The following is a 23606-nucleotide window of genomic DNA, read 5'->3' on the forward strand; positions in this document are numbered from 1 at the left end:
AAAATTGCCATAATTATAACTGGTGAAGTCATTTTCCATCTTTCGTTTTTTTCATGAATTTTACAATGGAGCTTTGCTTATTCGTTTTATTAAACTAAATATTTTCTTCTGTACTTCCCACTTGCTTAGCATGATACGGCATTTATTTTAATATATTTCGTTTTAGTCATAGTTTCTTTCTTTATACTTTTAAATTTTCAGAATAAATTCTCAGTTTCTTTTAATGATAAGGCTAGCCAAGATTTGTTGCAAATAATAATTGTCATTTATTCTGACTACTACAATGATTAAAGTGCATAAGATTAGCTTGAATTTTAGAATTAGAACTTCCAATTGTCAGTAGTGCCCAGCGTCTACATGAGCGGGAGGAGTAGGAACAGTTTGCAACCTATTTTTTGAGGGAAATAGGCTGCTTTAATGTGGGTAGGATAAATTTTGAAGGGGGTTATCTATTAAATTTTAAGATGAAATCGAACAAAATTTATTGCTGTAAAAATTAATACTTTTATTATAGAATTATTATAATACAATTCATCGACCAAGTCTATATATTGTAAACAATCAAACACATTGTTTCCCAAATAAAACTTTCTGCTATCCTTTTAAATGTAATTTAAAAGGTTTAGATATTTCAGCAAGCTCATAATGCCAAAATAATTAATTCATTGAAAATGATGGAGATTTTAATTGAATTTATTATCTAAAAAATAAATTCTTTAGAGATAGATTAATTTAAGTTATCCTTTATAAATTCTCTGAAAAGAGTATCAATAAATTAAAGAGGTAAAAATAATAATAAGGAGATACCGCCCCCGAAGGTGGCGAGATTTTTTTAGTGGGGTAGGCAAAAGTTTTTGAAGGGGGTTTGCACCCAGTAAAAATCCTGTTATGTAGACGCTGGTAGTGCGACTAGGAGGGCGCAGGGGCGCGTCTCCTTCAAAGATTAGAAGCCCTCTTATAAAAAAATTTTTTATACCACTAAAAAAAAGTTGTTAGATAAAAAATAAAAAAAGAAATTAATTTAGAATAATGCTAGAAAAAAAGATTATTTTTGTTAGCTAAAAAAAGTTTTGTTAGCTAAAAAAGAAGATAATTTGGATAATGTTAGGCTAAAAAAAGGGTAATTTTGAAAATATTTTATAAAGTTTTTGAGCCCCCTAAGATTGTAAAGGCTAGTGACGTCCCTGCAAATTGCTACAACATGGAAACGATATAAAGAGATTTCATGTTCAAAAAGAAAAATATGTTGGAAAATCGAATAACAGTGAATTTTCAAAACTCAAATAATTGTTCATAATCGCCTTTGTCAACCCCCCCCCCCCCCCCCATCTCCCACAATATCGCGATAGAATTCCAATATAAAAAACGGCGAAATACCCCCTCCACCTCTTATTTGTTAAAGGGCCTTTTTGTCTTATGCTATTTATATGATGCAAATTAAATATATTTAATAAAACAATTAATTTGAAGATAGTTTCAAAAGTCCCAATCAATTTCTTTATATAATTATACGATATAAGCATGTAAATTTGAACTGATTATAATTAATATTTGTAAAAATGGTATTGTTCGTGATGTTTAAAGTTATTAAAATTTTATTTATTTTTAATAAAAATATTTAGATAACGTTAATTGATTTTGTTTGCTTAAGAGTTGCCAATTAAAAATTGTTTTAGCAAACTAGATATTTCATAATTCAGAGGCATTATTATGGCTGCAAATCATAAAAAACAGCAAGCAAATAGTGAAAGTAATTTTATATACATTGAAATGATATATTTTAAACTGATATCCCTAAAGATTGTTTTGTATTTATATTGCATAGTTTTTAAAGCATATATTTTGCATGTAATATTAAAATCGTTATGGAATTTTTTTAATTTTATCTGCAAATCTAAATCATATTAAATTTTATATAGATTTTTGTTTATTTTTATTCAAATTTCTTAACATATAAATATAATTATGCTTAGTATCACCTATTTTATTTCGAGATTATTTATAAGCTATAATATATAAAATAAATATTACCTAATTTATATTATAAGCTACTTATTAACTAATCATATTTTAACATTTGAAAAAATAAGATTTTTTTAATGATTTTTTAAAAAATTTGTGGCTTCATCATGATCCCTTGATAAAGGTTATAATTTTTTTTATTATTATAATACATGTATCCTATTAAATATATATCACAGCATCTTTCAATACAGTTTAGGAGGGTGGAAGTCAGTTGTAGTATGTAGTATCTTTTGAAATATAATTTAATTTAGTATATAATTCCATGTAATTAATTTAAGAATGAGTGATCATCCCTCTAAGGCCTTAAATTTTTTTAAAAGACCATTAGAAATGAATCTAAATTTTTACTATTCCTTTATTCATCATCTTTGTATTTTCTTCACCTAAAGATTGATCCTCAATCTGAATTCAATTAAAACCATCCTTTATGAATCCTAACCTGAACCTAAAAATAATAAGTTCAGCTTGGATTCAATCAATAAAAATTCCTAAAGAATTTTATTTTACATAATTAACTGCAAATTATATTATTTTAGAGAGGCCTAAAATATTTATCATTATTTAGTATCCTATACTTTGCAGAATATTATAAGTAAAAGATATAAATTTTATAATGAAATATTTTAAATATTATACAATGACAAATAAATTATAGTGTCTTAGTTGAAATATAATATAAAAATCAACGGAAACCATTGTTTTGTTTCAAATTGGAAAGAAATTTAAATTACAAACCAAAATATGAAAAATAAAAACTAGTGAAGGTCATGGTTCAGTGTAGAGCCTATTTTTAAAGCCAAACCAACTGGTAAACCAGAATGTTGGGTACCACAAGATAAAAATTAAACTGGATTGGGTTTGGGACCAATTTTTATCATTGTTTTAATAATAATATCAGCTTCTCTAAATAGATTAAAAATTGTCTTCAGATATTACATTTTTAGCTTGGTAATATATTTAATATATCATCCTTGTTACAAACTCACCTGATTTGGGAAATAATTTTTCTCAAGGAACTAATGGCCGAATAATTTTTGGATTATAGATCTGCATAGTGGGAATTTTTTCCCATTATCATTCCTAGTCTGTTTAATTTTTTGATCTAGGCAAATTTTGTAAAATTAAGTGATCTATTTGATGTGTAAAGAATGAACCCTTACTAATATTAAGGCATATATACCAATAATATTTTTGTAATAATTTTATTTTGAGTCAAATATTTTGTAAACATTCTTTGATAATTTCATTGGCTTGTTTATAATTTTAGTTTTTTAGGGCAAATATTAATTGTTAGTATTATAAATAAGATGATGCAGAGAATTTTAAGGAGGTTAACAAAATCAGTTGATGTAAAAATAGGGGTATGATTCATTAAAAATTGATCATATGAATATATTTTTAAAAATGGATAATTTATGGATAATAATTTTTTTTATAACACATAATTTTCTAAATTTTAAGTTTGTCTTAAAATAAATATCAGTTATTCCATGTCAAATCAAGCATCACAAACCACTTATCTTTCATTTTTGATAAAATTTATCATCACGTCATATAATTTAGTTAAAAATTTTTTTTAGCTTGCTATCAATTATATTTGAGATAAAAGGGATTTTAGGTACTTTGTCACTGGTAAATATTTAGTTACCAACTAAATACTAAATCAATTTGTTAGTTATCAATTAAAGACTAGATCCATTTGTAACCAAGTCAAAAATTGTTAATTAGGGGGAAAAAATTATAATTTTTCATTATAAATTATCATCTTATGTCTAATTAAAATTTTTCAAATTTTTGTTCCAACTGCTCATATTTTCTAATAATTTCTTCAATAATTAGCACGGCGGCTTAATTTGCCATTTTCGACACCCTTTTTTATTGTTAAAAATTTCTAAAATTATTTTTAGTTTAAAAAATCAGTTTTATTTTAGCTCGTTAGCACACTTGGTTCCCGAGATACAGGTCCTTAAAGGGGCGAAAATTAGTAATCTAATCTAAAATTTTTAAAATGCATATATCTCAAAAACTATATTTTTTAAAAAAATTAAAAGTCCTCCATCATTTTGTAGGTAAAAAAAACCTCTAAAGGTCTATCGAAAAAGGAAAAAATTGGCATCTTAAACTTACAGTTTACCTGTATTATTTTACCCATATTTTTTCGAAAATTTGATTTTCTTTTATTTAGTTTATTATCTTTTATCAATATATATACGATGTGGGAAACCTTGGCGATTGTAATTTTTATTTGCCTTAAATATATAGCTAACTTACCAGTAACTGGATATTTCCATTTTTTATACCAAAATATTTCAAATTTTTGGGCCATCATTCTGTCAAATCTATCAAAAAAGGCAAATTTCTGTCGACCATTTTTAAAATTGTTGGAATTATTTTGATCGGTTAAAAAATAAGAAATCCGTTTATTTGTTCGTTAGCACACCCTGTTCCCCAGATACAGAGCCTCTAAGGTGCGACAAATGAAGGTATTTGCACCTGTAAAATTTTTATATTGCTTATATCTCAAAAACTTTTTAATACGATTTTTACTAAAATGAATTTAAATTAAGAATATATTGTTCAGGCAGATTTTGCTGGAAATTATGCCTTTGTGGTTCAAGAAGTACAAGGATTTCAATGGAATAAAGCGCAAGTTACCATTCATCTATTTGTGATTTATTACAAGATAATTTAAATCATTTAAGTTAATTATTAATATTAAAATCTCTCATTCATAATACAATTTCTATTCTATTCAATATTTAGTCTGCTACTTAAATTTCAAAGCCGCCCAAAAATTCTTCTACTTTTCAGATGGAGCATATAAAATTCGCAAAAATTTAATCAATCTTTGCAATCATAAAGATGATTTCGATATGGCATTTCTGGGCCACATCTCACGGAAAATCGGCTTGGAATCAGAGGTACAGTCAAATGTTTAGTGGCGATGGCTAATTTACAGAACAAATAATTTGTCCTAAGGATTTTCAGAAACGCAAAAATGTGATATTTTTTATCTAATTTCTCAAGATAATATTGAAGCAGAATTTTATTCAACAGAATCGCAAATATTAAACATAATCTTTCACTCAAATATTAATGCGAATTTAATATGGAAAATAGATATATAACATGTATCTATGATAATCAATGGTGGATGGCCTATTTTAGAAAAATATTCGAAAAAAGGAGGTTTTAGTTAATTTTCTATTTGAGCCCTCAAATTCTTATACATATCCTGATTGACAAATTATGTACATAAATGACAAATTTTAGATGTGGTAAGTTCTTCAACTAAAGATGAAACAATCAAACCTTTTTATCTTTTTAATTTGTTTGTTTAAATATATAATAATTTATATTATCTAACTATATTTTATTTTAAATAAATTTTAAATTATGGAATGAATTTGATTATCAATTTATATTTCTATATCATTAATAAATATGAATAATAATGCGAAAGAAATTTATTATACTTAATACATTACACTGTGTGACAAATTTCGACTTGATACATTACACTGTGTGACAAATTTCGACTTGATTTTTTGGGAGAAAATAAAATAAACATGTTTTAAGACAGTTTTTTATGCATATTCTAAATCCGCTGTCAGTTTTTCTAGCACGTCAGGTTTTTTATTTATTTTAGGTTATAGTGGCCAAAAAGGTCATTTTTAGCACTTTTTGAAGGTTTATAACTTCGGTTCTAATGATCTCTACAACTAAAAAAATATCTTAATTTTTGCAGCAAACCTTCCTTATTATTATTATACATTTTTTTTTTATAAAATCCTTACTCAATTTTTAAACAACCATATTTTTTAAATTTACCTTTATTTATAAAATCTTTTTTAATATAGCTTACATTTAATATATTTATTTATTATATTTTACCGGATAAACAACCTACGAAATTTCAGGATAACTTCTTCTTATTTTTTTTGTTAAACCCAAATATACTAGTCGAGCAAAAATAACAATCCCACGAATGATTTCTTGCTACGTGCCAAAATGCAGGTTTCGAATAAGGCAAATATGACCGTTTTCCATTTACCCATGAATTAAAAGAATTATAACATGTTTTACATATGTAATTAGGGGCAAATGGTTTATCCAAATCGCAGAGTGGAATATTGTAATAAATTTCATAAATCCTTTGAATGATTGGAGAAATTGGACATTTTTGTGCGGGCAATATATAGCCCACACAGATGTAACAAAATTTAGAGACGCACTTTAAACAAGGGGACCTCGGCATTAATTTTTTGTAGAATATTATATAAGGAGGGAATTTGAATAATATTTAAAATCCAATTTAAAAAAAAATTAATGAAAGAAATTAAATATTTATGAAAAATTAAGCGCGAAAAAAATAATTCTTCTTCTTGCTTCCTACTCGTTATTTGGCATTATTATTTATTGCCCTTACTACGGGTTCAAGGTACTCCATTGGAAAATCATATATTTTGATATAAATTGATTAAAAAAACAAATATTCTTAAATACATCTAAAAAAGATAAATATTAATAAAAAATATGAAAAAATTACCAATTATTGCATTTTAAATGAATTTTGCTTCATCAATTCAAAAAGAGTACAAATTAAAAAAGTGGGTACAGATATCTGATTTTGGTATAAATTGATCATAAATGCATAAAATATTACTAAATACAACTAAAAAAGATAAATATTACCTTAATTTTGCTTTAAAAACGCTTTATGCAGAGAAAATTCAATAAAAGTGTACAAATTAAAAAGTTCGAAAATATCTGTACCGACTTTTTTAATTTATAGATTTTGGTTGAATTTTCATGGCATAGAGTACTTTTGAAACATAATTAGAATTAATATATAATCTTGAGCATATTTGAAGCAAAATTATATAAAATTTATCTTCTAAAGTTAATAATTTTGATAGTAATTTAAATTGAAAACTTAAGACCCCCAAAACGAAAAACCAATCGATAAAAAATTATAAAAATTAGTAAATTTATAAAGAAATATAAGTTTAACACTATTACCAATTTTCAGGGATTTTTATTCGATACTTTTTAAAATATATCGGTATAAAAACCTAAATTTTACTATTTTTGAGATTTCGAAAAGTTGTCTTTATGTGGTAATATTTTTAAAACTTGACGTGTAGAAAAAATTTGGAAAACGGATTCGAACTCAACGTCAAATTCTGCACCAAAACTTGTTTTTATTTTCTTCTCCCATTTTTCTTGTCACAGTGTATTAGATGTCTAATGGACATTTGATTCCACCGCCCCTCAGTTTAATTGGTACATTTAATAGGAATTCGAAATTTTTTAATATAAAAATATCCTCTTATTGGTAAGTTAGCAATAAATTTTCAACTATAATTTGTTTTTTCTCTTTCTTTCTTTCTTTCTTTCTTTCTTTCTTTCTTTCTTTCTTTCTTTCTTTCTTTCTTTGCTATCTATTTTATGCAAATCAATTTTTGTTATAAATGCATATTTCGGAATAATCTGGTAGTGTTGTTAAACGGTTCGATTTGAGCCTATTTTTAAAACGGCTAACTCAATATACCAGAAAAATATTTCCTATGCCTCGAGATTTCGCTACAAATATCCAAACCTTCATCTATGAATAAAATCCTTAGGCCTGTAATATTTTTCTGAATAAAACATTGAGTTAACCGTTTTTAAAATCGATTTAAATCTAGTCGTTTAGCAACACTAGCCGATGTGTCAAGATTTTCACATCGTATATATATTTATAAAAGGTGTCTAAATAAAAGGTAATTTTTTTTAGAAAACCAGCCCTTATTGCCTAGAAACACGGGTAAGGCATTATGGATAAATCGGATAAGACTCAAATTGACACCAAATTTATTTTTCTCTTTCGATATACCTTTAAAGATTTTTTTCCCCTACATTATGATAATTCATTTTTACTATAAATAGTTTTTGAGATATAATGAAAATATTTTACAGATTTATTGGTGGCTATTTTTTGCAATTTTGAGTCCTTGTATCTCGGGAACCGTGAAGCTAAATAAACGGCTTTCTTATTTTTTTGCTCTAAATAATTCCTGAAATTTTAACAATTTTAAAAGGGGCCCGAATCATAATCTACTTGTCAGGGATTGACCCAAATATATAAAATTAATGGCGTTATATAATGCAATTAAAGATTCATATTTATTTATAAAAACCAATTTTCAGGTATTTTTTATAAGATATATATTGCTTTAAAATGGTTTTAAACAATAAAAAAAGCCTTTTGTTTTTTTTAAATCGTTCATATAAAGCGTACATATTTATACATTGAGAAAATTAAGCAGACATACCAATTATTAAAGAAATTATTTTAAAAATAGTAAACGAGCAACAGGGAAAAAAATTGAAGCGAGTTATTTTAAAAATTTTATAAACTTAAATGGACATTTTGTTTTTTTCCTAATTTCAATTACTTATCGACTTAGTTATAAATATACACCGAGAAAGGTAAAGAAAAAAAGATCAATTTTTCTATCTTAGATCCCCAATATCTCAAATGTTATATTATTTACGAGCTAAAATTCAGTTTTTAATTTAACTAGTACCACATATGACGCGCCTAAAAAATTTCGAAAATTGAAAAGGTCGGAACAAAATTTTCAATTCTTACTATATAGTTGGGGTTGATTTATAGCTAAAAATAAGCTAATTCGACTTAAATCTACACACTCATACCGGAAGAAATCCGCTAAACATTGAGATGCGAGTTAATTTATATCTGCTTTTTTCAAAGTATATATATCATCGGTCCACCACCGTTATCAAGCCATCTTTTATTATTTAAATAGTAACATAAAATAAATTATAAAACAAGTATGAGTTTATTTCTATGAGATAATATAATATAAAAAAATTATTCTTTATTTTTAGACATCAGCTTGGCAAAGTTAAAATTATCGGTCTATATCGGTATCACGTCAATTCGGCGCGGAAAATTCGGCGCTGCGATAATTCAGCGCAGCGTCAATTCTGCGCGTATCTATTACAGTTGCAATTTGTTATATATTACTTAGTATAAAAAAATAAGGATGATTAAATAGAAATCATTTTGAATGTTGGTCCTATGTCAAATCTTTCTTTTTCTTTCTTCCTTCTATGCGCAAGATCTCCAGGCTTACATAATATTGGCTACTAATCAACATACCTTATAATGTGGTAAAATGGTCCATTAAAGAAAACGGTATAAATATTAGTTAATTTTTTTCGATATACATTTAGTAAATAAAATTGAGATTTTTGTAAAAATAAATATGTAGAAATAATTAATAATACCAACATTCAAAATGACTTCTATTTAATCATCCTTATATTTTTATACTAAGTAATTTATAATAAATTGCAACTGTAATAGATACGCGCCGAATTGACGTGGAAACGTCGATATCAATACTCTTATTTAAATAAATAAGTTTAACCAGGCGCAAAGCCAGTGGGTCGGGAACTGGGAGAAATTCCCCCCCCCCCCCCCAACAATTTTGGGAAAATATGAATTGTGAATTTCAAGTATTCTATTTCAATTAGGTTATATTCTATTCTAAATATTAGCAAAAAGTTAAAATTAATTTAAAATATATTTCTTGTATACAAATATTTTATCTCACGAAAATTTGAAGTTTATTTTCTTATATTTTTAAATAGACAATGATGGATTTGTGAAAATTTTTTCAATCAAAATAAATTAACTATGATAAAATTTGTAGATTGTATGAAATATTCCGATATCCGAATAAATAGAATTTGCTAAATATAATAATTTCTAAGACTTTTTGTGCTCAAAAGCTGCACGACAAGATGGAGCCTTCGATCTCAATCTGGTACAGCATTTTAGTTCTAGAAGAGCATATTTATTATGCCCTTAGAGAAATATCAGAATCACCTGAAATTGATATTTTACCTGAAGCGGATAAATTATAGATTTATTATAACTACATATTTTTTTCATTGGAATATATATATATATAAATTTTTTATTACACAACAATTTTTTTCAAAAAATGGATTTGGCTGAAGATGAGAATCGCGAATATTATTATATTACAACTTAGAAAACTAAAGATAATATCGACCAGATATGTGATTGTTTTAGATGCAATAATTTTGAGATTCATAAGCCTCTTTCACCGACAAATAAATCGAATATTAATATAGGCTCAATTAAGGATTATTATAAAATAACCGTTTTTATTCAACTTTTGGATTTAATTTTGACTCAAATCGATGAGCGATTTGTGATTTCAAATGGTTCTATCCAATTTACAAATACTATATCTTATAACTCTGATCTGAGGATAGATCAAATCTTGATATTAAAAAATGAAATATTTAGCTAAATTTTATTCTTAGGATATAAATGTACCTGAAGGCCAATTAATTTCAGATTTAAATGGAATGAATGAAAGATTCATTTTTATAGATAATCCTCCAAGTTTAAATGGAATGAATGAAAGATTCATTTTTGTAGATAATCCTTCAAGAAATCCAGATGAAGTATTACATAATATTTAGTTTTCTAAATTTAAAATTATTGTATATTTTTGCAAACATACCAATTAGTACAAGCACATATGAGAGGGCCTTTTCTTCATTACAGAGAATAAAAACCTATATCAAAATTACGACATCTTAAAATTGATTAAATAGACTAGCTCTACTCATCCAAATCTAATCCCCAATACAGAAAATTATTGAAAAATTGGCTCAATCGCATTTTCATTTATGGATGATATTTTTAATAACTTTAAAAATCATTTTAAAATGTTTAATTATATATTTTATTGTGATTTACATAACATTTATTAGGGCTGTGCCGATATTAAATATCGGATCGGGCCCATACCTCTAAAAACCCCGATTCGATTTGATCTTTTTCCTTTTTTTAATTTTATGTTATGTAGTTTATTATAATATTCAAAATATTTTTTATTTATTTTTATAAAAATTGAATATTTCTAAAACAATGGAAATGCACAACATCCCCTAAGTTTTATTTATTTAAATTGAAAATCAAGGAGAAACTAACAAATAAAATGAAATCGATAGTAATGTAGATGACCTGTCATCTGTCATACTTGAAAGAAATTAAGGAATATTTAAAAGAATCTTTATATCTAGACGGGTATAATAACATATTTTTCATTTTCTATCTAGTATTGCTTGGTTGAGTTATGATTTACCTATTTGTTTGGGTGGTGTCTGATTATTTTTCAAACCCAACAAGGGTTTGTATGAAACCCACTATTTTAAAAATGCTAATTTTATGATCCCCTGTGGATCTACTTGACTATTAGAAAATTAATGCTAAAAATAATCTAACTTTGTCAAAACTTGCATGTAAATTTTTGGCGCCTCCTGCAGCAATTGTTCCATCTGAGTACGGTAGGATAGATAGTCCACATCGTAGAAGCTTATTATCAGAATATCTAGAGGCTCTCATATTTATTAAAAAATCAAATATATATTAAATATTACAATTTTATAATTCACACCAACACATATATATTATTTAAAATAAAATGGATACATTATTAAATATATATTTTTTATCTATTATAATATATTATAGAAATAAAAATATTAAAATAAAATTAAATCCATAATTTGATGAAAATATGGATTTTTAATTACATTTGGTTCAAGGAGGGGGGGGGGGTAGAAAACCAATATAAATATCGGATCGATCGGTGAAATGTGGATCGGCACAGCCCAAAGTTTATATAGCTATAATATTTTTTAAGCGTTTTATATTCGCTCTTAATATTTTGTTATTTGTGTTCGAAATTATCATTTTCTGATTAGTTCTTCTAATAAATTTTTAATGCTCTAAGAAAAATCATTTCATTATAAAATATCGCCCCCCACCCCGTAGAAAATTTCTGGCTACGCGCCTGAGTTTAATATAAAGGGTATTATTATTTATAATGACTAGTTGGAACCAACCTTTGGAACGATATCTAATATATAGGGATCCAAAATAATTAATATAATTAGGCTTATCTTTTTTTGGAATATCTAATTTTAATGTGCAACTATCAATCGATTCCAATAAGTAATATAAATATTTGTTGATAATGATGAGGTGAGGTCTACCTTGTTATAAACTATTCAAAGGCGGTAATTTTCTTTTCTTAATAAATAACATTTAAATATGTCATCTTCAAGGTTGATGAATTTTTTAAAAGATGAAAGAAAAACCTTTCTTTATGATTAAATTTCTCCTTCTCTTAAACGACTTTTAATAATTAATAGTGAGTAGTAATATTATAATTCAAGAATATTGATTTTTTTTTATAATATTGGGTTTTATGATATCCTATTTTTATTTCATACTAATATAATAAGGAAATGATGAGGTTTGCCTTTTTTTCAAAAGTATTTCTTATTATTAACTAACTAGTAACTCAAACAAATTCAAAAAATTTTATTTTCTTATACTTAGATTTCTGATCATTACCAAATTAATATATTTTTTCCGTAAGTTTTAGTCAAGTTATTTTTATCTGGTCATTATCTTAGAAACTTATCCCCCCTCCAAACTTAGCTATTTTCGTTAAAGTATTTTGATATATTCATTCCACTTTCATTTTTTACGAATAATTAAATTAATGTATTTATTTAAGGCTTGCTAGAGCCCAGCGATTTTCATCATCACACGACTCCCACTTCTGATTCAAGTTTCCACCCTAATACGACCACATCCATTTCCGATGAATCAAGCGCCCAGAAAAAGGAGTGGCAATTAGAATTGGCCAAAGTTTTTTAAAAAATTTTTTAAATATATTATTATATATTAAAATGGGACTTTTTAAAAAAATGGAACTATCGATAATCGGCGTCCTGTGATCATGGCAACATTTTCCTGCCCAAGCCCTGTCACAATTAATTTTTTTTAAAGTGTAGGCCCTAGAGGTATGATGGCATCCAAGATCTTTGTTACCTGATTTAATAATAAATAAATAAAAAATAATATTATTCTACAAACTCTGGACCATTTAAAAGTTTTTTTTTAAATCCAAACCTATATCAAAATTTAAAGTCGATGCTCTGTCGGTTTACTCTTATTGTATTTGCGGTCCATGCTAGCAACGCCCTCTAGATCCCCCCTTAAGTCAATAATGCGAAGGCCCTCCTGATTCTAAAAATGGATGTTGGCTAAGAAAAAAGGGTACTTTCTTAAATTTTAATGAGGCAATTAAATGGTCCAGCGTGATAAGATTTGTTAACTACGGGTTAATCCGGTCCGCATAGAACTCTTGCACTTTTCATATCATAATATTATATTTGGTTTTCTGGACCTTATTTTTTATGATTATTACTCATATTTCATTTTTCATATGATAAAGTTTATAATATTTAATTTTTTTGCTAATACAATAATTTAAAGTCATTTTCTTTATTAAACGAAAACAAACTAACACATTTTCTTATTAATTCATTTATGAAAAAAATCGATTATTTTTAGTTTTTTTTATCACAAAACAAACTAATGTATCATTTTTTAAAATACATTATTCTAAAATAAATTTGCCAATGAAAAAGTTTTATGTTTAATATGCAACAAGGCGACAATTTTTTAATATCATAATCCAAATTTAAATCATATTTTTAAAATAGCTGGATTGGATTAAGGTTATGGCCTTTGGTCAATGAGGTGCTTTATCTCCGAGCAACATATTTTTTCCTAAAGCGAATTTGATATTAGATACGGTTTTCAGGTGAAATCAACTGTTAACTTAGAGAAAGCTGTGAAGATGCCATAGAGATCACTTTCGTTTCACGTCAATAAAATAAACAAATATGGGCCTGATCTCACCACTGGGGTTAGGTTGATCAAAAAATTTCGCAACCCCTGTTTATTTTGATGAAATTTGGACTACGACAAAATTTTAGCTTCCTAGCTATTATCATTTTAGAAATATATAATTTGACCCTTTTTGGTTGACATATAATTTATCATGTATCCAATTCTATGTCAGTTACGTTCCTCTCAACCACCACATTTTTCAATTCCGAAAAAAATTTATATTGATATTTTACACCTTTACGTCTAAGTCTTATTTGGCGGCGGTGGCTTTTTTAAATTTTCACCGCCTCGTCGAATTAGCTGCCGCCTAATGAATTGGCGGTTGCGTCCGCTGCAATATTTAAAAAAATAAACTCATTTATAATTTATTGTATTACATTTTTTATAATTCATTTGGGCACTCTTAGTTCCAAGATATATTCTATCGATTTTTATTAAAACAAATTTGTATATAAATTTAACAAAATATAAATAAATTAGTTAACAATTGGTTAAATTATAATTTTCGTGTAAATATTATTTGTAAAGAGCTTCTTTTAACATTGAAGTATTAATCCAGCGATGCAAACGATCATTTCGCTAGGTGTACTGATTACAGGTATACAATAAAAAAATATGAAATATAAATATTTATATATGTTGAATTCCATACCATCTTCGATTTAAAAAAATTATATATGAATATAAATATGAGCACGAAAAATAATATATAATATATAATTCATAATAATAATAATAATTTTTATATTTTATTATTTAATTTTGAAATTTATATTTTCTAAATTTGTATTATAAATTCAAACCAACTGGTGTAAAATATTTAAAATGTCTACGTAAATGGACATTAATATAAGTGAGTCAAACTCAGATAATTGCAGCAAATTACACTGGAAGAAGATAATAGTCTCGATAATAATAATATCAATTTTATTTTCCAAAATTGGAAAAATATTTTCAACTTAATGGAAAAACAAATTGGCTATAAACTAAACTATTTAAAATTATATCCTCTAATAAATCTGTTATCATTTTAGAAATACCTTATTTATTTTTAAATTCTAATAGCATACTTATTTTTTTGCCAGTAATTTAAGAAGATAGTAAAATCAGAATAATTTTGGTATAGAAGTGACGACACCCAAAAAACGAATTCAATTCAAACCAATTGATTAATGCTAGTAATACATTCAGATGTTTCTCAGAAACTGATTAATAAAGTCAGTGTCAATTTCATAATATGTACTGTTTAGCCAATATCATTGGTTGATAATTTATTTATTACGATTTGTACAAAGATTTTTTGTCGGCACACATTAATGACAAGAAATAATTAATTTTAATCATTTTTTTATATAAACTCTTATCAATAATTATATTTAGATATTTTTTAAAATATTTATATATGTTATTTTTATATATAATTACATTATGAACATAAGATAAAACAAATTTATTTGTAATTTTTTTTATAAAAACTACTTTTTTAAAACGGTAGCTAATAAATAGCGTGCTACTTTTTTTGATAAGTAATGGTAGCGGCAGCGCTCTACTTTTAAAAGTACGGGATAACAACACTGACTTTTTCGTTTATAGAAAATATTTTTTATATTTTGATTATTTATCTGGCTAGCGCCTTTTTGAATCCGTGAAATAGAAATGAATACGAACATACTCAATGCAGAAAATAATTCCTTACTTATAATATTACATTATATTTAAGGAATTTAACCTGTTTTAGATTTCTTATATTAATTATTACAATAAGATAGTCTCGAAATTATATCCATTTATAAAAAAATTTTAATAAACTAATTAATTTCAGACAAGTTCTTTTTAAGAAAAATAATGATTGATTTAAAGTTTTGTTTTTATTTTCACTTATAAACATTGATGAAGTTTGAATAAAAACAGATATATAAAATAATTTAAAAATTTAATTATAGATCATAAAATTATAAACTAAATTTAGACTGAAAATAAGATTTTTAAAACAAAGCCAAGTTTTTGACTGCTAATTAAAAAAAATATATTATTTGGAAATCTCCTATATTTTATATAGATTTAGTTTTTTTTCATAAATCTTAAAAAAAATTTATCGCAAAATGAAAAAATGTGAATAATACCAAAAACTAGTCTAAAAGTTTAGCTTTAGTTTATCCTTCTAAAATAATTTTAAAAGACCGAAGATGAGATTCAAACTTTGAGATCTGTCCTGAATGCCAAATTGAGGCACGCCGAGGAAATTAAAACCAAGCTCGGTATATCGCCTATACAAGAAATTAGAGACGATATTAACCAAGGCCTCAAAAATATTAAAGAAAGTACCGCGTAAGTCGCATTTAAATCCTTATTAACTTTTAAAATTGCACTGTAGACTTTTTCTTAAGCTATGGGATTTTAAAGCGGGTATAACGTATTATATTTTTTAAACAGCCTAATTATGTTATTGTTTATTATATTAAAGATAATGGGGAAAGATATTATCTAAGCTTGCTTGCTCCTTTTGATAAATTTGATTAATACATTTTAAAAAATTTTTTAGGGTTAAGTAAAAAATTAATACATTTCTATTCTTATTTTTTTATAACTTAAAATTTTGTTTGAATCCTATATTATCAGTTATAGAAGAACTAGTGAATCAATTCACGGGCTTACAGATTCTACTGTGTAAATTCGATTGGAATATATTTATTATATATAAAATGTTTATTATTAGCCACATTATTCAGCTTTTTTTGTTTATTGTTTTTCCCCCAAAGTTTATTTCATATGTTGTAGCTTGAATGGCTTACAAATTTAGATTATTTATGCACAACCATCTTTTTTGCTACTTCACCCATTCGTCATTTAAATATCATATTGCATCTTATACACATTTTCACATTATTTTATGCTTTCTGTAGTCTAGTATAGTAAATGCACACGAGATATTTTTAAAAATCACTTATATTTTGATATATAAAAAAAATTAAGTTATAAAAAATCGAGTGAAGTGGTGCATGATATACACGGAACACTCGCAGAGAATCCATTGTAAGTAACACTTATGAGTTTTATCCACTTAAAATATTTTATAATAAAAAAAATTGCACGCTAAAAATAATATGCTTATTTATAGCCTCTTTCTACATTTTTGCTTAAATTTTCTTTTTTTTTCTTTAAAACATAAAAATGTTAATTCCATTTTTAGATTCCAAAAGACGAGTGAGACTGTAAAAAAGGCTGGAGAAACTCTCAATGAAACGTTAAATCCACTTTTGTCTACGGTCAGTGCTAGTGTTAAAAGCAAATTCTGCGATATCAAGTTAATTACTCTGGCTTAAAAATCTTTACTTGAAAATTTTTTTTAAAAAATGTGCTTAAAAAGCAATTTTTATAAATAATTTAAATCACATAATAAAATATTGGATTTAGTTTATTCTCTTAAAACTTACATTATTCTATGAGACATCCTTATCTTTAGTTCTATAAATTGAATATATTTTTTTATAGGAATTCTAAGGCTTATAAATCTTTTGAAGATACGATGGGTGATGCATACTGTTCAGTTAAGGTTTCCATGTTTAAATTATATATATAACTGTACTTATCTAGATGGGAAATCATTCTCTTAGACTGGGGTTGGCTGAGCATTATTCCTCAGCAAAAACTAATTTTTTCAAAATTTTGAACCAGAACCGTCAAAACTTAACCAATTTTTTTTAAAAAATATCCAAACTGGAATAAAAAATAATAATAAATTATTGTTCAAATTTAATATGAATGTCAGGCTAGATTTGAACTGAAAATACAAGTACGATTCATGTCTATATATTATTAATGTGCATATGGCTATTTAGTGAAAAAATTTAGACAATCAGGACTTAAGAAATTATTTAACTATTCTAAATAATATTTAACAAATTGATTTTTAAATTGTAAATTTTTTAGAAATATTTGAGAAAAATTGGTAGGTGAATATTTTAATTAGGCTAGGCAACCAGTTGAAATTTTTAACTGGTCCGGCGCGATTAATACAAAGTATCTTCAGATCTTGCAAATCTATTAATTTATTTTGAAGCTTAAAAAATCGGCTCTAAGTCAGGCTTGATCATAAAAAATAAATTTAAAAAAATTTATTGGGCAATACTATTATTTTAGACCTCTGAAGGGACTTATCCCCCTAGACACTCTGCCAGACCATTTTTTTTCTACTATTTTAATTTTCTATATATTTTTTGAGATTGATATTATTGTTATTTTTACGTTGTGCCCTCGAGAATACTACACATTCAGAATATTTCCAGAATATATTTTTTTTATTCAAATGCCAAATTATTACAATTGAAAAACATAACGAATTAAATTTTATTTATCACAAAAAAAATGAATTAATAAAAATAAAAGAGAAAAAGAAAATAATGAATTCAAAAAAATGAATGGAAATATTACTAAGGGAAGCGAATAATAATTTAAAAAAATAATTAAAAATTAACAAGTTAAAAATATATTTTTAAAAATTATAATAATCATAATTATAATGACCTTACAATAATCAACTTTTATAAATCTAAAAATAAAAGGTTAACACGATTAAACTAAAACATAAAATTATAAAAATAAAAATGACTCACTAAACTCTATACATAATGACTATATCAAAAATCAAATTTTACAAATCAAAATCCCAATTATGACACCTCCCCCTTTTATTTAACCAATCCTTGTGACCCCAACCCCTTTGATCATCTCTAGGAATTCTTTTTTCACCATTCTTTACCCTGTTGTTGTTGTAAGTGGATACCTATCATTGTTTGTTAGAACATATTTTCATAATCATTATTCCTCCATCGTCTTCTTCTATGAGTAACGTGAACCTTAAACCCTTTTTATTTATTTCATTACAAAAAAAAATTTCTGACTCCTAGTGGAAATACCTTCCCACTTGCATAAACGCTGAAAAGACTCCACCTGCTGTAACACACGCTGCAAATACTCATCCTCCTCTAATACCCCACTATTTCTACGACACATGCTGGAAATACTCTTCCACGACACCCCCACTGGACATATTTCATCACCTCTGACAATTCCCACCACCACGTTGGAAATTCCATATATAGTAAAAAACTAATTCTAACCTCTTCGCATCGGTGCAGACACACTCAAACCAAACGGCAACATCCGAATAGCAAACAAACTCTGGCATAGTTATAGTCAACAACCTCTGCATCTCCTTCCTTACCCGTAATTGCAAATATGCATTCGAAAAATCCACTTTCGAAAAACATCTGCCTATTTTCAAATAGGCCAATGTTTCCTCTATCCTGGGTAACGGATACTTCATCTCAACCACATACTATTCACGTTTCCACACAACTTCCGATTGGCCTCCTTCACGGGTACCAAAGGCGTCGCCCACTCGCTGTACTCAACCGGGCTCGCTATGCCCTCCTTTACCCAGGGATCCTACTCTTTCTCTACCTCTTGCCTCCACTCAAAAGGTACTCTACGCGCAGACAATATTTTGGTACACATCCCTCCTTCATCCGTATGTTCGCTTTATAATCTCTCAAACAACCCAACTCTTCACCAAAAATTTCATCATACTCCTTGGCTAATCGCACTACTCCTTTTTGCACTAATTCCTACTCCCCCACAGACTCCTCTGGTCTCCTCATTTCCCTTCCTTGTTCTTATAACTTCTCCCCTTGTAATTCTCCATTTCCTACACCTCGCACTTGTGGTCTAACTACTTCCTTTACTGTCGAACGTCCCATCATCTCCATTTCAGATCAATCAAACTGTCTCACTTTAATTTTCTCCCTCGTTATTGCACTATTCGGCCAGAGTCTCCTAAAATCTTCATCCCATCACCGAAATGGCCGCGCCTTTATCAAACAAAATAGATATCATCTTCAAATTTATATTAAACCATACTTCGGACTCGAAGATATACTTGTTCCTCTTTAACATCTTCACAACCATTTATTTCCTCTCCTTCCTCTACTCCTCGGCCTGAATTATCTTTTAACCATATAGTCATATCCTATCACAATCTCTCGCTCAATGTCCTTCTTCTCGGCATTTGAAACATATGATTTTATTTTCGACCATGTCGCATTTTGCTGCTACCCCTTCTACACTCCTCACAATGATTACATTTGAACTTTCTCCTCTCTGTGGAAAGCCTCCTCTCATATTGACATTTCCCACATTACAATCTTCCTTCCTATATCCAAATCTACCACATCCAGCGCATATCACTCTGTCATGTTTACTTGGACAAAATGTTGAAATGTGACCACTGACCACATTCAAAACATTTCATATTTCGACAGTTAATCGCTATATGCCCCTTTACACCACATTTGTAACAAACCATATTTCTGCCTCTCGGCGCTCCAATACTAAACGGTCGCGATAATTCTCTACGTCCTCGGTAAACGGTCATACTTCTCTCGTTATTTTCATTGTTTATCCTCCCCATTTCATCAGCATTCATCCATCCTTTCATTATCTCTTTCACCGGTAACCACGTTACTCTCCCCAATCTATCATCTGCACCATAATGCCCTTCCACCAATAACGACTGTCCACGGATTCTAATACTTCTTTTTCTTCATATTTTTCTTCCAAAGTATAAATTGCACAACCATATTATCAATACAATCACGGCCCCCAGTACATTGTACTGTAACTCCACATATTTTGTTATTTTAAAACTCTTCATTTATAATTTTTCAAAATATTTAAATTTCGAAATATCCAAATAATTTAAGTTAGCACTAAATATATTTAAAAGCTTATATTATTTATAAAAAATTTATGATTAACTTTACCAATATTTTTACTACTTGTAATGCTAAACAATAGGAAATAATTAGTAAAATTAACACTGAAATGATGCAATTCACTACTACTTCTAATAATGACGGTCACTTGTTTCACAATTCTTCGCTACTACTTTTAATAATTGACGATTACTTGTTTACAATTCTTCGCTACTATTCCCAATAATTGACGGTCACTTATTTACAATTCTTCGCTACTACTTCCAATAATTGACTGTCACTATTTCTACTACAAAGTTCAATAACCACAGTGCTCAACAAAATTTCCACAAAATAAAAATATAATATCAAAGAAAAATTTTGTTTTCACCTTCTATTTTTGGTTTTAGTCCACAGCACCAACTATCACGTTGTGCCGATCACAGAAAATTATTATATCCATTAAAGTTAAAAACAATAATGAATTTTTGTAATTCTTTTGTATATATATACTTTTATATAATTATCAAATTTAACTTCTAATTATATGCAATTTGATTAACCTCGATAATATAATATTCAATGTAGGAAAGTTATAATATTCTATTACAAATATAATATTCAAATTATAACCTTTTAAAATATATAAGATCTAACAAAAATAACTCCTTTTATTTTAATTTTTTAAAACATAAAAACACTAATTTTTATTATCAAAAAAATATGAATTAATAAAAATAAAAGAGAAAAAGAAAATAATTTATTTAAAAAAAATGAATTAATAAAAATAAAAGAAAAAAAATAAAATAATGAATTGAAAAAAAATGAATTAATAAAAATAAAAGAGAAAAAGAAAATAATTAATTCAAAAAAAATGAATTGAAATATTAGAATTTTGCTTCCCTTTTTTATAGGGAAGTGAATAATAATTTAAAAAAATAATTAAAAATTACTAAGTTAAAAATACATTTTTTAAAAATTACAAACCACCTAATCATGCCGAAAATTCAAATTATAAACTAAAAATACATTTAAAAAAAATTATAATAATCATAATTATAAGGACTTTACAATAATCAACTTTTATAAATCTAATAATAAAAAGTTAACGCGATTAAACTAAAACATAAAATTACAAAAATAAAAATGACTCACCAAATGGAATACATAATGACTATACCAAAAATCAAATTTTACAAATCAAAATCCCAATGACAGTTATTAGAAGTTTTATTTAGCAATTATACTAGAACAGGGTTGCCAGTTCAAAATCTGCTGGAGATGATAATGAGGCATGGGCTGGGTGATAAGATGGTTATAATTTGAATCCATTGTTTATTCTAATAGTTATTACTTTATTGTACTTTACAATCTCACATTTTATTCCATATATTGCCTCCTAAGGTGTTTTTAGCATTTATTTCAAATACATGTTTCAAATGTGATTAATTTTATTATATTTTTCCAAATCAGGAATATTTTATTAGAGTTTTAATTTGCATTTTTTGTAAAATAAATCCATTGATCAATTCAACTTTTAAGATATAATAAACTAAGCATGTTAAGGAAAAAATCACGGGGCTCTCCCGCCTGACATGGGGAGACCTTGCAATTGTAACACTACTACATATCTGTTAACATTTTTTGTATCTCTTTTTTTGAGGAAAAGCCTCTATTTTATCTATAGTAAAGTTCCACATATTTTTTAAATATTTGTTTTGGTTTTAATACGTAATAAAATTATTTTACATTTTTTTCAAACTTGACTGGAAAAAGAATTAGCGGATTCGGACCTGGAAAATAAATCCTAAATATTTTATTGGCCACCGTCCAACCTACGAAAAAGGCCCAATGCAGGGCTCTAATTTGCAACAGCTTATTATTTTTTTGCATTAAACAATAACTTTATTTTACATTAAGGGTAAGATAACAGGAAACGCAGCTACATCACCGATAGTCAAGAGTGGTATAGATGAAGATCCAGTTGCTACTTTGATAACTTCTGACAAATAATTTCTAACCTTTTTTGCCTTAAAATGATGCATCATTTTTTTTGAATTTATATTTTTCAGAACTAAACTTTAATTACGGTATTTTAGTCTTTATTAAATTTAATCGTTACACGAATAAAAACAATGTTGGTCTCGATCGTAATAAAATAATTAGTTATATATAAATTTATTCGCTAATAAATTTTATGTTTAAAGCAAATGTATTTATTTTTCGAATTTTTGGTTTTCATTGACAAAGTGACCAATTATATTTAACGATTATTTATAACATTGTGCTCATTTATTTGTTTAACGCGTTTTATTTATTTATTTTCATTCTATAAAGGAAATTTTAATTACAATATTCAATCATATTTTTATTTATCTATATTATGATTCCAGATAACTTTAAAGTATTTATTTATAAATATAGGTAAATATTCAATATATTAATATGTTATAATCAGCTAATAAAATAAAAATTTTAATTAACTAATTATTTTTAGATTGAGATCTATAAATAATAAACGATCTGTTAAATGTTTCTATCCTTTTACACCACTTATCTCCTTAATATAATTTGTTTCAATTGAATAAAATCTATTTGATTTATCTTCTAATAATTATTCAAAAAGAAAAATCTAGATAATGGATTCATAAAGATTATAATTTAAATAAAACTACCAATATCAATAAATAGGGATTCTTATTGTGCTCTAATTTTTGCTTGCTTTTTCATGAAGGTCTGGCAACCCATTGAGTACGGGATATATAGGTTAGGCATAAAAATAATAATTTTCAATTCTATTCATTACCAATTCCAATCATATTTATTAAAAGTCTTTAGAGCGTTTTAATATTGGAACATCAGGGCAATATTTCAAAATCTTAATTGTATTGTAATAAACACAGGCTTAACAAATTTGTTGGCCAGGATTCAAATTTCGACTTCTGCTCATCATTGAAAAAGGGTATAAAAACGGAAATCATATAATAGAATGGGTTAAACTA

General features: G+C 26.6%; 1 protein-coding gene across 4 annotated transcripts; it reads left to right on the plus strand.

The window, feature by feature from the left end:
* The first annotated feature begins 1616 nt into the window (after window positions 1–1616).
* On the plus strand, window positions 1617–23034 carry LOC135929294 (tumor protein D52-like). 4 transcript variants are annotated; one of them, XM_065465808.1, is made up of 8 exons: window positions 1617–1750; window positions 12669–12802; window positions 16032–16180; window positions 16472–16519; window positions 16826–16885; window positions 17043–17156; window positions 17345–17405; window positions 22525–23029. In XM_065465808.1, the coding sequence occupies exons 1-8, from the start codon at window positions 1711–1713 to the stop codon at window positions 22615–22617; spliced, it is 699 nt and encodes a 232-aa protein (XP_065321880.1). In that variant the 5' UTR covers window positions 1617–1710; the 3' UTR covers window positions 22618–23029. The 4 variants fall into 4 exon arrangements, with proteins under 4 accessions (XP_065321880.1, XP_065321882.1, XP_065321881.1 ...); XM_065465810.1 differs by lacking the exon at window positions 16826–16885 and having other exon boundaries at window positions 22525–23034; XM_065465809.1 differs by lacking the exon at window positions 16472–16519 and having other exon boundaries at window positions 22525–22994.
* Window positions 23035–23606: the final 572 nt, after the last annotated feature.

The sequence above is a fragment of the Gordionus sp. m RMFG-2023 genome, chromosome 5, assembly GCF_954871325.1.
Source record: "Gordionus sp. m RMFG-2023 chromosome 5, tfGorSpeb1-WG-v2, whole genome shotgun sequence".
In the NCBI taxonomy this organism is placed as follows: domain Eukaryota; kingdom Metazoa; phylum Nematomorpha; class Gordioida; order Chordodea; family Parachordodidae; genus Gordionus; species Gordionus sp. m RMFG-2023.

Bases quoted from the DNA above. Each gene is read 5' to 3' on its own strand.
- LOC135929294 (XM_065465808.1), top strand. From the start codon at position 1,711: ATGGCTGCAAATCATAAAAAACAGCAAGCAAATAGTGAAA. The intron at 16,181-16,471 runs GTAAGTCGCATT...CTATATTATCAG, and splicing joins AATATTAAAGAAAGTACCGC to TTATAGAAGAACTAGTGAAT. The intron at 16,886-17,042 runs GTAAGTAACACT...TTCCATTTTTAG, and splicing joins ACACTCGCAGAGAATCCATT to ATTCCAAAAGACGAGTGAGA.